Source organism: Hyaena hyaena, unplaced genomic scaffold, assembly GCF_003009895.1.
Source record: "Hyaena hyaena isolate Hyena2069 unplaced genomic scaffold, ASM300989v1 scaffold_638, whole genome shotgun sequence".
Taxonomy (NCBI): Eukaryota; Metazoa; Chordata; class Mammalia; order Carnivora; family Hyaenidae; genus Hyaena; species Hyaena hyaena.
Window position 1 is genome coordinate 1,033,855 of NW_024081270.1, and position 18,920 is coordinate 1,052,774.

Consider the following 18,920-nt stretch of genomic DNA (forward strand, 5'->3'; position numbering starts at 1 on the left):
GATGATACAATCAGTTTTTACAATTTTTCCCTTAGCAATGAACATAAACATTATTCACAGGTTATGGGGGAAGATTGCTCAAAATTAATGCTTTTACTTAAAATATTATTTTAAATACTAAACAATTTCCAGTACATCCATGAAAATTAAGGCAGATCTAATTGCAAGCCTGTGCACCTCAACAGAGTCTCTGTCTCTGTTTAAATTTGGTTTTCTTTTCTCAAGTCTGCTTTCTTCTTTCAGAAACTTTATTTTCTTGACTTGTTTTCTTTTAACACCATAACCAAAATATGTTTTATGCTCATTACAATAAAAATAGGTCAGAGGCACCTGGGTGGCTCAGTCAGTTAAGCATCTAACTTCGGCTCAGGTCATGATCTCTTGGTCTGTGAGTTCAAGCCCCGCATGGGGCTCTGTGCTGACAGCTGGGGGCCTGGAGCCTGCTTTGGGTTCTGTGTCTCCCCTTCTCTCTCTGCTCCATTATAAATAAATAAATATTAAAAATATATAAACATTTAAAAAATAATAAAGTAGAATAAAAATAGATCATGCTGTGATTTCAAATCATTTTAGCTTAAGCTATCTTCAAACTTTTCTATTTCAAAATTCGTATTTGGAGTTAGGTATTTAGTCATTAGTAAATACTTGAAAAAAGTATAATATATAATATTTGAAGCCAAGTATTTCTTTCAATGCTTAACCTCAAAAATTTGTCAGGTGCATTAATTATTCATCTTATTCAATTGATAAGTCCCCTTCTTTAACCGTATTAGAAATTTGTTTACATCCCAGAATATATAAATGACTAAATTTTACTAAATTTACTAATTTTTTAAATTAAATTTTACTAAAATGGATCACTCACTTCAGTTCTTAAAGTCCACTGAATGGTGCCAAAATCTCCCTTAGTTCAAAGAGAAACAAAACTCTCAGTGATTTGTGATGAGAAATACAAGGTGTGAATATCTGAGCACACCATTTTAGTTTCCTGCCAATGAACTGTTTGTTTGCTTGTTGTTTATTTGTTTCTTTGCTTTTTTCCTCTTAAACCAGCATGTTTCATAAGCGGCAAAAATGCCTGACTTGATTCTCCTTTCCCCCTTCTTAGTAAAATCAAGAAGGAGCCAGGATTACATAAAGGCCACACCCCAGTGGAAGTGGAGGCGGTGTGTGTGTGTGTGTGTGTGTAATCATACACTCTCCCCTAAGGGGCAGGACACTGCCCAGGACAGTTCCCCTCATGTCCCAGAGTGATCCAGCCTGCTTTGTTCTCAACTCCATGATTTTTTTTTTTTTACAAATAGTTTATTGTCAAATTGGCTTCCATATAACACCCAGTGCTCATCCCCACAAGTGCCCTCCTCCATGCCCATCCCCCCTCTCCCCCACACATCCATCAGTCCTCAGTTTTTGTCAGCATTTTGCCTCTCCCCCTTTCCCCCACCATTTCCCCCCTTTTTCTCCCCCATGGTCCTCAGTTAAGTTCCTCCTAATCCTCCTATACATGCAAACATATGATATTTGTCCTTCTCTGCCTGACTTATTTCACTAAGCATAACACCCTCAAGGACCATCCATGTTGCTACACATGGCCAGATTTCATTATTTCTCATTGCCATGTAGTATTCCATAGTATAGATAAACTACATCTTCTTGATCCATTCGTCCATTGATGGACACTTAGGCTCTTTCCATGTTTTAGCTATTGTTGAGAGTGCTGCTATGAACATTGTCAACTCCATGATTTTAACAGTTCGTATTTGTACAGAACCATAGTTAAGGACAATGGGCCAAAGAAAATCAAACCTACTGTGTCACCCATTTGTTTTTGCTTTACACTAACTCGATTATTTGAGAGTTCTACCTAAACAGGATCTTAAAAAAACAAACAAAAAATACTCTTTGATTTAATCTAATGAGTATTCTTATGGAAGTATCACTTTTAGACCTTTTTACAGTAGTTTTACAAAGCAACTTTGGAATGGCTCTGCAGTATACGTAAATATAGCTAATTCTATGGAGCCACTGGCTTAAAGCTAGCTAGCTCCATCTAGGTAGATACAGTGAGGTAAATACTTACGTGCACCTGCATTCTGATATTCTGTCTGACACAAGATCCTGACTACCAAGAGAGAAGGGACTGAACTATATCATTTATTTCAGCTTTAACTTTGATGATTTTCAAAAACATATAGACCAGTAAAGTCTGTAGGAACAGAGGAATACAACATTGATTGTATTCCTTCCATTATTCTATTTACTTTTTCTCAATATTAGAAGGTGCTTCTTTTTTCCAGAAGAACTAATATATTTATGTTCTTTAATGAAAAAATAGGAAATTGTCTTGTAAACCACATAGAAGCGTTACCTCAGAAATGAGAAGGGCTCGCAGGTCCCAGCTCCACTCCGTTCAAGCTGTGTGACCTTTAGGTCCGTGTCTGGACCTTCCTCAGCCTGTTCATCAGCAGCATTGCTGTTTTAGCAGCACCTGCTCTCAGGGCCGTTGTCACGGTTACACGAGTTAGCAGAGTGAAGCCCTGAAAGCAGTACTTGTTACAAACAAGTGCTGGCTACGTGTTGCCGGTGTTATTATCCATTTACACATTTTTCTGTAACAGTAAATTCATTTGAAAGGCTGTTGGAAGCTATGAACCCTCTGCTAAGACAAAATGCTGGGCGTATGTCCTGGGTTGTGTTTACCATTTCAGGAGGAGCACAGAACCCCTGAAACACACCCCAGACGCGAAGCCTCCGTCTGCCCCAGCGAGGGGGATTTATTTGTGCATCTCAGATGGAAACTAATCCTGCCCTGTAGAAGTACAAGAGCTTTCGCAGCCTCCATAGTTCACACTCAGAGTCTGATTTTTACATAATTTAGGAAATTTACTCATTGCCACTCAGCTAATGAGGGAATGAAATGGACCATGAGGTTAAAATGTTGGAGTTTAAATCCAGTGTCTTTCTAGGACATTGTTCCAAATACATTACAGGAACCGCCCTGCTGTCCTGGCGTCAGTGGGAGTTCCCTCCTTGGAGTCGGTTCACCACAACACCCACATCGCTTGTGTGTCCGTAAAACACGCGGGGGCAGCAAGCAAGGCCAGTACCGGCCAAGGGTCCAAGCGTGTAGATTCAGTTCAGTATTTGCACTGCTGCTTCCTCAGCACTTTGTACCCACCAAAATAGTTTGATTTTTTAAAAATCCTTTTTAATGTTTATTTATTTTTGAGAGACAGAGACAGAGTCCAAGCAGGGAGGGGCAGAGAGAGAGGGAGACACAGAATCCGAAGCAGCTCCAGGCTCTGAGCTGTCAGCACAGAGCCCGACGCGGGGCTGGAACTCATGAACCGCGAGATCATGACCTGAGCCGACGTCGGACGCTAAACCGACTGAGCCACCCAGGTGCCCCCAAGTAGTTTGCTTTTTATGAATGATGATGATACCATGCTCTGCCTTTTGTCATAAAATATTATTTGTCAGAGTAATATAATATTTTAAGAACTTAAGTATTGTTTAACAGAAAAGTTTATTTAAACATAAATCCAGAATAGGAGCATATGTGGATGAGGGATGTGACCAGAACTTTAGCCCAGCATAAAGAGTCACTGTTCTGTCATCACTTATATAATACACGTAATCATTTTTGGAGAATATTGCATTGTACAGATATTTATTCTGGTGCACACGTGTGTGTGTTTTGCAAAGTGTACGAAACAAAGTTAAGATTTTCTTTTGCTGTGCACTGTGGCAGATGGGGAAGATTTTGCGCGGACCATTCATGAAGTTTGTGGCGCACGCTGCTTCCTTCACCATTTTTCTGGGACTCCTAGTCATGAATGCAGCTGACAGATTTGAAGGCACCAAACTCCTTCCTAATGAAACCAGCACAGATAATGCAAAACAGCTGTTCAGGATGAAGACGTCCTGCTTCTCATGGATGGAGATGCTCATCATATCCTGGGTAATAGGTAAAGACTGACATTGTGTCCTCTCTGTTTTTGTTTTTGTTTTTTCACAGCTTAGCAGTTTGACTGAATGACGCTGATTCCTTCACACATCGGCTATGCAAATGCATCCCGCACGATACAGTGCATCGCACACCAAGATTTTCTGTTTTTAAAGTGCAGTTATCTTGGGTTCATTATTCGGGCACAGCTTTCTCACATGCCGTGTGCTTTTTCAGTTTCCAAAAGAAACCCAGGAGAAACAACAGGAGAGCATTCATCAAATCCCACCAGGGGTGAAGCACTCCCATTCATGTTTTGGGAGAGCTGGGACTTCAGATTTCACATCAACTGTGATTTTACACAGTTTTATACTGTTTTTTTTTATATTTTATACTGTTCAGAGCACTTTACATGCATGAACTCATAGTCTCTCTGTGCCTCGGTTCTGTAATCTGTAACATGATACCAGTGTCTATTTTAGTGTTTATGTGAGGATTGAATAATTTGCTTTAGATCTCCCAGATGGTAGGTGAAGCAGAGAGAATGCAGTCCTAACTAATGCACTATTTGTCATCAGGATCAATTATACACGTGGCTTGTCCTTAAACGTAATGCAAATGAGAAAGGCATTTTTTTTCTTAGTTTATTGTCAGGTTGGTTTCCATATAACACCCAGTGCTCATCCCCACAAGTGCCCTCCTCCATGTGCATCTCCCCCCTCCCCCCCACACCCATCAGTCCTCAGTTTGTTCTCAGCATTCAAGAGTCTCTCATAGTTTGCCTCCCTCCTTCTCCCCAGTTTGAGGGTGTTATGCTGAGCGAAATAAGTCAGGCAGAGAAGGACAGATACCATATGTTTGCACATATAGGTGGATTAGGAGGAACTTAATGGAGGACCGTGGGGAGAAGAAGGGGAAAGGCATTTCAATCAGATTTTACGAGTGAATAGATTAAATAGGCAGGTGGTGCCTTCCTTAGGTCAGGAGGATACTGAGGTCTGTGAGACACAGTCTTGCAGCCAGGGGAGTTAAGTGGGGGGTCAGGTCAGTAAGTAAATCCACAAATCAAACCACTGGGACAAATACTGTAATTGAGGCGTGATTAGGGTACTGTGAACGTACACAGATTGCACATCTAAATCTGAGTGAGGTGGGGCGTGGAAAGGGCAGACAGAGAAGGCATCCCTGGACAGTACTTCCCTCTAAGACTCTGAAGACGAGGGAATGTTAGCCGGGCAGACGGTTTTGGGGGGAGTAAGGACACCACAGGGTGTGGAAATGTTGCGTGTGAAGCTAGGGCGTCAGGGTGCACCAGGCGCCCGTGAGACGTTTAGGAGTTAGGCAGGTGCCCCTGAGGGCGTGGGTGATGGCCACATGGCCAACATGGCAGGGGGTGGCCTTCAGCATCGGTGATGGGCTCTTCAGTCTCAGGAAGAGGACGGTGAGCATGGAGGCTGCGACCCACCCTGAGGGCAGGGTGAGGGCGGGGACCCGGGCCTCGGGGAGCTGATGGTGACTTGTGCCCAAGGAGGGACAGATGTGGGCGCCACCATGGACCGCTCGGTGGTGCCGCACTTCTCTGGGAGGGAGAGGAGGGTTGGCGCCCAGAGAATGAGAAGCTGATGACTAAGTCTGGGTTGTAGTTGACTTTGAAGCGCCCTGGGGACTTTCAGGTGAAGACGCCCACTAAGTACTAGAAAATACAGCACCCCACCCGGGAGAAATAAGGATGCGGGCTGAGCGTGTGAACTGCATCACCAGGGGTAATATAAACCTTAAAGAAAAAGTGTGATTTTTCACTACTTCTTTAATAATTTAATTGACATTTACCTTATGTCATAGAACTACAAGAAATAAATTACATTTCACTTAGAGCATTGGATTTATAAAAGGTTTTTTAATGTTTTATTTATTTCTGAGAGAGAGGGAGACAGTGTGAGCAGGGGAGGGTCAGAGAGAGAGGGAGTCACAGAATCTGAGACTCCAGGCTCTGAGCTGTCAGCACAGAGCCTGACGCAGGGTTCAAATCCAGAACTGTGAGATCATGACCTGAGCTGAAGTCAGACACTTAACCGACTGAGCCACCCAGGCGCCCCAGAGCATTGGATTTAAAATAAGAACAGTCATTTGGACATTGCCTTTATCTTATTAAACTGCCTATGTGCTGGTTGCTGTGTGTGCCTGAGTATAAAGTATGTACAACAGTACTTGGCATGTAGGAGATGTTTAATCCGTTTCAGATAACTATGGTTATTATTAGACTTTTCACTGAGAGTTTCTATCATTTTTATATAGGAGTGGTATTTCCTACTGAAAACACATTAAGCAAGATAAGATTCTAGTTCAAGATGAAACTTTGAAAACATTCAATTTTGTGTAAGGGGTATTAGATATAACAAATGTTCATTTTATCCTTTCTCAAACATAATGGATCTCATACTAACGTTTTATCATAAACAATAAAAGGTTTTCCTTTTTCACTTAGAAATCTAAACCAGGAATGTTATATCAACTTTTAGTTTTACTAATAAGAACATTTTCCTTAGAACTAGTGGCCCAGTGACCTATTTGAGATTCCTAGATTCGCTCACAGAGTTTACAGGGAAAACAAGCAGCTGGAGCAGAAGGCAGCCGCTTTACAGCACTAGTCAGGCTGTGTGCCAGCTTCTGACACTGGTAATAGTTTTCTTCTTGGAGTTGTTCTGGAAAGAAAGCTGTTGCACCTTCTGGAGATATTAGTAAGAAGTGGCCTATTTGGGTCAGATGCTGATGGGCTTGGGGGCTTCTATTGTTCGCCGAAGGCAAATTTATCTAGTTGGTTTTTTTTTTAGAGAAAAACTTGGAAAGCTGAATAACAGAACTGAGTTCCAGGAGAACTTGATGAGAGGGGAGGGTGGGGATAGGGGACCCTATGTATTTGGAGAGTCTCATCTGCAGAACAAGAAGACAAAATGGGGCTCCGGCTTCATGGTAAGCTGGCCTTTCCTGGGGAATAGTTGGAATGAGCGCACAGGTGCTTCTGTTCTGTTTCAAGAAATTTAAAGGCAGAGGGTGCTTGCTTGTTCTCTGCTGTTCTGGTGGGTCCACACTGAAGCGATTCTTCCTGAAAACCCAGCCGTGGGACGGGCCACCTTCAGGAGTCTGGGCACCTGTCTCCAGACATACTGGCTCGACACCTGGGGAGAGGTCTCCTCCTGGGAAGCTGCCCACGCTCGGCGTCTCAGCTGTGCCCAGCAGCCCCCAGGGCCCCTCGAAGCAAACAGGACAGAAGCTTCCTGCAGGCACACTAGTTCACTGTGTTTTGTTTTTTTAAGCTTTGGTGAGATGACCTTTCATCATGAATTCTGTGTCTGGAGAGAAAAGGCAGAGGGCACGTGGGAGAGGAGGGGGAGCCTTGGAAACAGCTAGGCTGGACGGAGTTCACATGCGCCTCCGCCCCTGTGCCGCGGCCCTCACGCGCTTGTGGGTCTGGGGGCGCGTGTACAGCGCCAGGCAGGATCTCGTGTTCTAACCTGATGCAGTGGCGTGTGCGTGAATCCAGTCCTAGTCCCCTCTTACCTTGGAAGCATTCAAACAAGTAATGAAGTTGTCTTCCTCTGTGTGCGCAGAATGCCAGTTTAACAAGTAATGAAGTTGTCTTCCTCTGTGTGCGCAGAATGCCAGTTTCGAGAAAAGCCCACAGTAAGCTGTGTGCGGCAGAGACCACGGGGCTCTGTGACGGGGGTCCGGCCGAGTGTGAGGATGTGGGGCAGGTGCTTGCTGGGGACGGGAGGAGATGAGTTGCAGCCAGGAGACTAGGACAGACTTCTTAACAGGCCTGACCGGTCATTGGAATTTGGGTTATATTTCTCCTGATGGCTCTGGAAGGAGGTAGGACATCAGGAAGGGTATCTTAAAGGTAATGGTACAAAGTCACCTCTGCTTAACAAAGTAACATCCTTTAAATTAAGATAAAATATGTGCCAGTTGGAGAAAATTTAAAATACCAAGTGCTCAAGAAATATTAGCTCTTATTTTTTCCAAGTGCCAGACAATGCCTTGTGCATTTTACATGCATTACTTAAAGTGTTAAAACAATCCTATGAGGTAGACATGAACTACTGTCCTCCCCATTTTACAAATTGAGCTTTAGAAAGTTTAAGTAACTTGCCAAAGATCACACTGCCATTGAGTGAATGAACAAGGTCCCACAAACATGATCCCAAATCTGTGCTCCTAGGTCGCACGCTGAGTTCTAGAGAGTGCCGTGTTTGTATCTTCCCCCAGCAGGAGACGGCTGGGAATAACACGCTCCTGTCACTCCGCCTAGTCCTGTACATGCTGGTTTTCAACATAAAGTCGTAGAATATATGACACTTTTTATTTCTTTACTTAACACGTTTAAATGTTTATGCCATAAACATCTTCCAACATATCTTAGTCCAGGCTGTCCAGGATTCAATGCCAACAGTTTTGCTAAAGGGGATTCACTGAGAGGGAATGGGAAGGGGGGTGAGGAAGGTTGCAGGAGTCGTCAGATGGGGAAGGCAAGGCTGATCCTGAGGGAAGAGTGCAGGGAAGGAAGGTCCGATAGAAGCATCCCAGATCTCTATTCAGTCTGAGGACATATCAGCACGGCTGGCAGGAAATACTTGAGCTGAAGTCAGGCATCAGCGGGGCCCAGGGTCTCCCAAGAAGGGGTGCCCTCAGGCATCAGCTGAAAGTAGATGGAAACATAGCCTTGGGGGAAAAGTGCCCATAGTTCCAGAACACGGTTGCTGAGGCCCTTAGACCATTAAATTCCTGTAATTGGAGGGCTTTGAGGTCCATACTCGTGGCTACTACCCCATAGTAATTAAAATATTGTATTAAATGGCTGCGTAATACTCCATCTGTGGAAGTCCCATGATCTCTTGGGTTTTACGTGTGTGAGCAGGTGTGTTTGTATGTTTCGGTTATTATGAAGAGTCCATGGTGAACAACTTGTAAATACACTTGTGTGTCTAGGATCGATGGGTACTAAAGATTGTTTGGTATTCTTTTTTTTTTTTTTAAATGTTTTATTTATTTCTAGGAGAGAGAGAGAGACACAGCGTGAGCAGGGGAGGGTCAGAGAGAGAGGGAGTCACACTCTGAAACAGGCTCCAGGCTCTGAGCTGGCAGTCAGCACAGAGCCAGACGTGGGGCTCGAACCCACGAACGGCGAGATCATGACCTAAGCGAAAGTAGGACGCTTAACCGACTAAGCCACCCAGGCGCCCCAAGATTGTTTGGTATTCTTGAACTTTGTTTGGATACTCTTGAACTTTGTCAGATTGCTTTCAGGTGATGTGCGGATACTGCTGGACTGTGGCTTTTGTGGGGATGTGGCATTTAGGGTTGGGTGGGATGGGGCCAGATGTTGAAGGGCTTCAAATGTCAGGCTGAGACTTTTCAAACTTATTCATTTTATTGAAGAGATAAGGCTGAAATGAAATTGAATTGGGTCTATTTTAACCCCTTTCCAATGCAGGCATGATATGGGCTGAATGTAAAGAAATTTGGACAGAAGGCCCCAAGGAATACTTGTTTGAGTTGTGGAATATGCTTGACTTTGGTATGTTGGCGATCTTTGCTGCATCGTTCATTGCAAGGTTCATGGCATTTTGGCATGCTTCCAAAGCCCAGCACATCATTGATGCAAATGATACTTTGAAGGACTTGACCAAAGTCACACTGGGAGACAATGTGAAGTATTACAATTTGGGTGAGTGTGTAGTGTGCAGTCAACCTTAGTCAATAACTACGTAGTTTTCTGATGAAAGGAAGTCAGTAGTAGTTTGGTTACTGCTCAGTTCTCACAGAATAACTGGCGTCTTCAGAACTATCTGTGTGAAGACATGTGCTTTCAGCTTCTCCCCCCACCCCCATCTCCTTGCTGGCTGGCTGCCTCCCACTCTGTCTCCTGGATCAGTTGGCCAATTACCAAACTCCATTGGGAATGCCTGTCTTATGTCTGAGATTTTTTTGTTCTTCTTCATGTCTATTAAAAACAGTACACATCTGAGTACCATTTCCATTCAAAACACATAAACTGTGTGACAGCAAGGGAGCTGTAGGCGTCTTGGATGGCTCCAATCCACGACACCATGGTTTCCCAGCCGTGCTTCAAACCAGATGAGAAACAAAACAGAGCGATAGAGACCAGAGCATGGCCTCCACTACTAATCAAGTTCCAGGCGGATGACATAGTTCTGAGTCTCCTAGCCAGTGGGCTCAGTAAAATTGCCGTCCAGAATTAGGCAGGTGCATCCTTTGGTCTCTGGACAACAGTAGGTGGGGCAGTCACCCCAAGGCAGGAATGGCAGCCAGTGATTGGGCGAAGTCCCTCCACAGAGGAGCAGAGGAGGCTGGAGCGGAAGCAAGTGCACTCAGGTTATCTGCCGTCCCAACATAGGAGTCAGATGAGGCGAGGTGGGGGGGGGGTTGGGAAAGAGATGCACTTCTTTGCTTAGGGAAGACCCTTCCTTGAAGAGACCAAGGGGGAGGAGAATAGATCCCTTCTCAGTACATATTATAATGCTCTGATAAAAATCCGTTAACATTCAGTTGACATATCTGTGGGTTTGTTGGCTGTATCACATAGAGATCTCCTTATTATTTTTTAATATTTGTTTTAATGTTTAACGCTTTTTCATATATAGAATTCTAAAAAGTCAAAGTTATCTATATACATTGTACTTACATACTTACTATAAAAAAGGAGACTGCTTTTGTTAGTTTCTTGTATCCTCTCCTAATTTCACTTGCCAGCAAATAAGCAAATACAAATTAGCAAATATAATCATATTTTTCCTCTTTCTTACATGTTGTTTTGCATTGTTCCTCATAATGGTTCCTTAATTGGGTTTTGATGAGCTAATATAATAATGCCAGAAAAAAATTTTAAATGAATAATTATTACATTTTTATGGTAAAAATGCTTATCTGAGTGATCAATAAAATGATTTCTAGTTGAAATAACTTTATTTTGCAAGCCCTAAATTGCATTATAGTGTAATTAGAAGTTTAAGATTAAATAATAAATCCTACCATTTATGGAGCACCAAATGCTTCTGAACACTGAATATACATTGACTTACTGAATTTGCAAGCAGATGAAAGAGGGTGGAGTGGTATTATCTCATTGTTAAAAATGGGAAAATAAAACTAAGATAAGTTCTTCTAGTAGGGGTACACACACACACACACACACACACAGGAATTTTTTCATATGCTGGGTCCCTAGTTTGAAGTCTTAACCATTATGCTTTATCTTTATGGAATATTGTCCACAAACTAGAAAACTGGTCATTTTCTCAATGTACTCAGAAGCTCCCATATGCCTAACCTGTAAAGAAGCCCTTTAAGATAACAGATTTTCATTAAAGACTTGATTGCTAATGTAATTCTATTTCTTTAGTAGTAGAAAAGAAGTTGCCTAAGTAAACAACTTAAAGAAACTCATGATAACTCTTGTGTTTCCTCTTTCCTAGCCAGGATAAAATGGGACCCCTCTGATCCTCAAATTATATCTGAAGGTCTTTATGCAATTGCTGTAGTTCTAAGTTTCTCGAGAATAGCTTATATTTTACCAGCCAATGAAAGCTTTGGGCCTCTGCAAATATCACTTGGAAGAACAGTAAAGGACATCTTCAAGTTCATGGTCATATTCATCATGGTATTTGTGGCCTTTATGATTGGAATGTTCAACCTCTACTCCTACTACATTGGCGCAAAACAAAACGAAGCTTTCACAACGTATGTGATCTTGGATGTTTTCATGATGGAGATTGCAGGTTAAATATATGTTAGCTTAAGAGCGTTCATACGTATCCATGGGATAGACAGGTTTTGGTGAAGACTTCCATCTCCAGTTTCTCTTTAGCAACATGAGAGGATTTTTTTTTAATGTTTTTATTTATTTCTAGGAGAGAGAGAGACAGCGTGAGCAGGGGAGGGTCAGAGAGAGAGGGAGTCACAGACTGAAACAGGCTCCAGGATCTGAGCTGGCAGTCAGCACAGAGCCAGACGCGGGGCTCGAACCCACGAACTGCGAGATCATGACCTAAGCGAAAGTCGGACGCTTAACCGACTAAGCCACCCAGGCGCCCCAAAATGAGAGGATTTTTAAATTAAGTGGAAGAACTTGAAAATATAGGCACCTTCCTTACCATTAAGCAATACTAGTTAACATTTTAGAACTGGGAAAATATCTCACTCATGACATTTCATTATCTCTGTTTCACAAAAAGAAGAAATGGAAGCTCAGAAAAGTTAAATCCTTTGCTGAATGTTACAGAGATGCTGGTGTATGGAAGAGCCAGCCTGCATGTTACCCCTTGTCCATGACTCTAGAATCTGTGCTCTTGCCTCTGGAGCCTTCTTGTTCGAGGCTCCTGGGACACAGCGTCTTTCCTAATTCACTTTGTCACATCTTCTCATTGAGAAGATCCAGGTTATCAACAGCGACAAGAGTTGTGACTGAGGTTCACCACGGACACAGTGGTGTTTTATAAAATATCCTTGGAACAGATGACTCAGATGTTAGGTCGTCTGTGTGACGAGAAGAGACATCAACTAACACGTAACCTCTTGTTAGTCCTGTTCCCCTAAAGCGTAGTTTATCAGAGACATGAAACCGGCTGGGTTAAGCAGAGGGGCTTACCATTGGTCAATGATCACGCATAAAGCATTGAACTTCCTACCTAAGACTTGTCATGATTTTGGTAATAGCGCCCATGTTTACACTGTCATATTTTCCTTACGACACACACTATTATTATCTATTTATTGGATATGAGTAGAAGTATAGATGAGCAGGAAACCTAATAAGACTCTAACAAAATGTACTATTTTTATTAAGTAATGCCTTTAATAATTCCGTTACCAAAGCTCTGGATTACTTAAATGTTGACATCTGTGGTTATGAAGTTACGTTAATAACATTTATTGAGTGCCTGTTATATGCCAGATACTGAGCTGAGCGCTCAGTATGCACAGTATGACCTCATCCCTGCAATGATTTAGGAATAAAACCTATTGTACCCATTTTACAGAAAAGAAAACTGAGTAAACGATTTTCTCATGAATATCTAGTAATTTGCAAATTATAATCAGGTCACTTTTATTATGGTATTATTGTCATTTATACACTGTATTATTTCCTTTCTCTCTTTATTTTTCCCCAGAGTTGAAGAGAGTTTTAAGACACTATTCTGGGCTATATTTGGACTTTCTGAAGTGAAGTCAGTGGTCATCAACTATAATCACAAATTCATTGAAAACATCGGTTATGTTCTTTATGGAGTCTATAATGTTACAATGGTCATCGTCTTGCTAAATATGTTAATTGCAATGATCAACAGTTCATTCCAAGAAATCGAGGTAAGATTTCTGTACGTTTGTATAGTCTGTGACTACATGTTTTACTTATTCCAGGCATCAACTCCTCAATGGTGGTGAAAATACAGGCTGTGTTTCCTTTTGTTCTTTGCCTGTTTCCTATACTTGTTTGTCCAGTAATCTAGACAATTTTACCTCTTTGCTTCCAAATGCAACATCAGTGGGTGTGGTGGGTAGTCGGTCAGAAGGAGGAGAAATGTCAAATTCATTATTGTTCTTAAAAAAACCTTACAAATACTGTATCAGCTTGAATTTACATTTTATTTTAAAAGTTTGTTGCTTACAAATACCACTAGTGTGCAAATCTTTTTTTGTAGTGATTTTCAAAATTGACCATATCTCGAATCTGGAGTTGTAATACAAGTTTTTATTCCAGAAATTTTGGAATGTGTCCCAGATTAATCAAACTTATAATCTCATGTCGAACAAAAGAGTTAATAACTTTTCATAGTGTTTTTTTTCAGAATGTAGAAAAATGCATTTATATCTTTCCCAGTATTTATGAACATAGGCATATTTTGAGATCTGTAGTTCTCTAAGCCTGATAAAACTTCAGACAGAGTTTGGAAAGAGCGTGAGTGGAATCTTAGCATTAAAAAAAAGAATCTGGGAGTGGCGTTTGGACCTGAGAGTGCTGACAGGCACCCTTGCCCCCCAGCCGCATGGCGTTAGTGGCACCCCAGCAATTCAGCAACGCAGCTCTTTGCTGAACTGTCATGTGTGTTTGTATAGGATGATGCCGATGTGGAGTGGAAATTTGCAAGGGCCAAACTTTGGTTTTCCTACTTTGAAGAGGGAAGAACATTACCTGTTCCCTTCAACCTGGTGCCAAGTCCAAAGTCCCTGTTTTATCTCTTACTGAGGCTTAAAAAATTGATTTCGGAGATGTCCCAGGCCCATAAAAAAGGTTTCCAGGAGGATGCAGAGATGAACAAGGTAATTTTACCTGATAAATTATGTTTTTAAATGCTAGGATCATTGAAAACAAGTGGTCCACGACGACATGTCCAATCATTGCCAAACCAGCATGGACCTTTGGCTTGTGTCCACTTACGAGGAGCACCTGGACATTTCCTGCTTAAAAGGCTATAGGGAAAATTCATGAAACGTAACTAAAGTGATGTATTACGTTGTCTGTAGGGGGCACTGGAAAGGAGAGCTGTTCTGGCCCCATTTTTGCTGTTGTGTCCATAAGCCCCGCCTCACGTTCAGTTCACACAGCCTGTTAAAGCATCAGTAGCTGATTATGGCTTGGGGGAATTTGATAGACTCTTACCTTCTCCATTGAAAACTTCAGAAATCAATTACTCATGTGTAATGTGCGAGACTAGGCTTGGCATTAAGTAGTTCAAGAAAGAAAGATCTAGGGGTATCAACTGGAAACAATTGATTGCACAGAAGCAATCCCGAGGAACATAGACGAGGCACAGTGCTTACGTGAGGGTTAGCAGTGTGTTCCAAAGTGTTCTGAGCCCATGTGGAAAGTCGTGTGCCACAGCGGATGGGGGAGGGGCAGCTGCCCAGGGCAGGAGCTCTGCTGGTGTGAACCACATCCAGGAGGAGCACTGAGAGACGGATGCATACGGAGAAGGGCCAGTGTGGGGACAGGTGCATATAAGGCGTCACATGATGGGTAGTTGACGGACTTGGCGGCTATATCCAGAGAAGGAGAATTGAAGGGGAACAGGGTGCATGTCTCTAGAGCTCCCAGTTTTAACTAGGGTTATACTTGTATTTTATCCCTTCAAAAACATGGAGAGATACCATGGGCAAAAGTTACAAGTAGTTCAATTGTAGTTCTGTGTAAAAACAAACGCGTTACAAGATCTGTCCAGGGGCGCCTGGGTGGCTCAGTCGGTTGAGCGTCCGACTTCAGCTCAGGTCATGATCTCACGGTTCGTGGGTTCGAGCCCCACATCGGGCTCTGTGCTGACAGCTGAGAGCCTGGAGCCTGTTTCAGATTCTGTGTCTCCCTCTTTCTCTGACCCTCCCCTGCTCATGCTGTCTCTCTCTGTCTCAGAAATAAATAAAACACTTTTTTAAAAAATTTAAAATGAAAAAAAGAGAAACTTGCTACAGAATCTGACCTGATAGCTTTTAAAATATGGAATAAAAAATGAAATTGTTTTTGTAATTCTAAATGTAGAATTGGCATTCTAAATGTACTCATCTTACTATCTATTTTTAAAAGAGAAATGAAGAAAAGAAATTTGGAATTTGGGGAAGTCATGAAGACCTTTCAAAATTATCACTTGACAAAAAGCAGGTAAGATCATATTTAAAAACATGAAGTCATGTGTGTGACCAGCAAACAATTCAAGAAACAGGTAATACACACATTGAAGAATTTATTTATTTTTAAAATGCCTCAAAGAATCTGTTACTGAGTGATGGAAAGAAACTTATGTCCATTTAATCAGCAAAAAGAATTACGTGTATATTAAAGACAGATATTAAGCATATATGTTTGGGTATTTGTGGGTAATGAAATATACCCACAGGGAATAGTGATGTAAAGCAGGAAAAATTAAACTGATAGAGGAACATCAGGGACCCAACTGGGATCTGGTTCACTGCACCCTGAGCACTGCGGGGCGGGGGCGGGGCTGCGCACACCCAGCAGAGCCCCCGTGCCTGCACCTGTCGGTCATCAGGAAGCCGTGGACACCCTGAGAGAATTCAGTGGTCACCGCAGCCGGCAGAGTGCGTCTGAGCCTCTGAGCCGCGTGCCCTGGAGATGCAGTCGCTCCTAATTCAGAGTGGCAGAATGCCCAACTCTGAGGACCTCTTCCTTCCTGGAGCTTGTGCAGAGTAGGGCACACTATGTGCTGGTTACTAAGGGACGTCGTAACTGACTGGCAGAGGGGCGGTGTATCAGGTAGGACTTGCATTCAGTTGCACATAATAAAAAAAAAAAAGACTCATGGTGGTTTAAACAAGATGGACTGTTCAGAATCAGGCAGGACGGGGCTGTTGTCAGGGTGGAGTCCTTTGTCATCCCCTGGATTCTTGTGTCAGAGAGACAGGACGACAGCTTCACTGTCAAAACCGCTCCTGAGACGTGAAAAAGGAAGGAAGGCAGTGGAGAAATGGGGGTGCTGGCTGCACCTGCCTGGACTCCCGGATGCTGCTGCCCCCCACCCCACAGCCACAGGTCCGCAGGCCATTTGCTTTGTTTTCAAGCTCCGTAGTTACTTCCCCCGACAAAACAGCACTGCCAGGAGGTACTGATACAGTACTGATCTAAGTACCAGGAGACTGGGATCTCGTCTCAGCTCTGGTGCTCATTCCTCGTGCTTCTCTGTTGTCTGAACCTCACTTGCCTCATCTGTGAACGCGGGATGACCACATCGTGAACCCATCGCACACCACTTGTGCTCAAAGTATGATGGATGTATGAGAACAATAAATCCTCAGACAGATAGGAGAAAAATTCAGGGCGAGTCAAAATGCTTTTTTCTTTTTATGATAGAAAATATCGTACCTCTGAAATCAAATAACTCTATTTTCTTTGTAATTTCTCCAAAAACGTAGAAAACTAAACTTTGTTGTAGTCATGTGAAAAATTCACCTTGGCTTCGATTACCTGACACTTTACAATAGCGCGTGTTTTCATCCTAGATTAAAATAAGCTCTTTAAGAGCAACACTGAGCCTGTGGTACCTGACCCTCCTTGTGAATCAATAAAGGGTCAATTCTAATGTGAGTGTTACCATCTAGAGAACTTTCTTCATGGTTCTCTGCTCTGGCGACCATGAGGATGTGCCGCTCACATCTTCTTTCAGGGCATGTGGTCAGCGGACAGGCCCCAGCGCCTTCGGGCCCCTCCGCCGTCCCCGCTGTGCCATGTTCTTTGCCAGGGCAGGACTGTCTTGGAGCAGTCTTTGTGCTGGAGCTCCCAGTCGGGCCAGGTGACTTTTTCGGTCTTTTACCTTACCCTCTTTCACGGGGGAGCCAAGCCCCACAGTCCAAGACTGTTTTCGCCCTTCCCTGCCCTTGCTCCCCGTTACCTGTCAGAGGTGTGATTCTGAGCACCTCGCATACCTCTTACTACGTCTTGGCATTTGGTTCCTGGAGGACCAAGGAATGCAGCCGCCTGCTTTACCTTCCCTTGCCGTGTAAGCCTGTGATGAACGGAAGTTGACCCCCGCAGCTTGCTCTTGCTTGATACGTTAGCTGTTTGCCTGGGAGAGTGCTTTTACAGCAAACATTTGTATTTTCAATCCAGTTTGCCCATTGTTACTGAGGTGGGCTTCCGCTGGAATGTGCTTGGCCTGAGAGGGACTAGGAAAACCTCTTTATTACCCACTTTGTATGACTTTTGCTTTCTTTTTCATAAAGTCTACATCCAGAACAGCACTTAAGTTTCCATTTCACTCAGATCTTCTGACTCCTGGAAGACTAACCTGGTTAGGTTCTACCAACATCGCTTCCACATGTGCTCCACGTCCACTGTGGAAATCGGTGGAACGAGCCACATAAAAATACTCTTTGAAACAAAGTGAGCAGACCTATTTATTATCTTTGGTCATATCCTTCAGCTCTGAAGGTCCCTGAATTTGGCGGCTGCTAGCATTAGCTTTTCAGAGAGAGTCTGAGAGGCTGGCGTAATTCAAGTCCATCTCTCTGCCACATTGTATGATGCGTAAACCTGAAGACGCCAATAGCTTCCTGATTAACTGCTCTCTTCAGGCTCCAGGAACGATCACATTCAAGTTGTCAGTTGCAGGCAGGCCTTTGTGTCCTGTGCGGTAGATGTCATTTTAGCATTTTCTGTCTGTTCGGCACTGGGTTGAATGAGATGTGCAGATTTTTTTGTTATTAGTTACGTACCTAGGAACTGTGTCTATTAGCTGTTAATTATATTAGCTGTTAATTTTCTTTCTAGTCGCAGATGAAACAATCACATAACATAGTGGTTCCAACCTGTCACCATCACTAAGGCTACTTCTCTAGTTGATTTTGTGCAAATTCCCAATCCTTTTCTCCAGGTGTATTGAATTGAAATCTCTGGCATTGGGGTTTGGAAGTGTGTATTTTAGTAAGGCCTTAGGATATTCTAATGCCCATCTGGGTGTGGGAATCACAGAATATTTCATTCCCTGAATGACTCTGTCATGAACACATCAGTAAACAGCAATATTCAGTAGATTAGACTAGACTGGATTAAAATGAAACATGAAATAGGCCTAAATCCACATAATAGACATTAGACATCTATCCTTCTGTACAACAGTAATAGGCTGTTGACACTTACAGAGCACCTACTGTATGCCAAGCGGTGTATCCCACACCTTTCCTCTTTGGTTCTCACACCACCTCTAGGAAGTAGGTAGTATTATTTCTCCTATTTCATACATTAGAAACCTGAGGAAAATAGAGCTGAAGTAACTTGCCCACAGTCCCATTTCAGACAAATGACAGCCAGAATTCAAATTCAAATCCTTGATTCCAAAGCAAGAGCTTTATAAGCACTGCTCCACGTGGTACTTTTCATGTCTGCATCCCTGCTGACTGAACATGATGTCTGTATGTTTTTAGCTCATTGCTTTGTTCCTGGCCTTAGGCTAAG

The 18,920-nt window shown here is 42.8% G+C and overlaps 1 protein-coding gene across 1 annotated transcript in view; it reads left to right on the forward strand.

Moving 5' to 3' along the window:
* TRPC6 (transient receptor potential cation channel subfamily C member 6) overlaps nucleotides 1-18,920 on the forward strand; it is a gene marked incomplete at its 5' end in the record, with an annotated part of 41,102 nt that overhangs the window by 11,292 nt on the left and 10,890 nt on the right. The window contains 6 exons of the mRNA XM_039216535.1: nucleotides 3,752-3,968; nucleotides 9,438-9,671; nucleotides 11,440-11,704; nucleotides 13,135-13,330; nucleotides 14,081-14,284; nucleotides 15,540-15,614. Of these exons, the coding sequence (XP_039072466.1) occupies nucleotides 3,752-3,968; nucleotides 9,438-9,671; nucleotides 11,440-11,704; nucleotides 13,135-13,330; nucleotides 14,081-14,284; nucleotides 15,540-15,614 (1,191 nt within the window). The remainder of the gene's footprint in view (nucleotides 1-3,751; nucleotides 3,969-9,437; nucleotides 9,672-11,439; nucleotides 11,705-13,134; nucleotides 13,331-14,080; nucleotides 14,285-15,539; nucleotides 15,615-18,920) is intronic.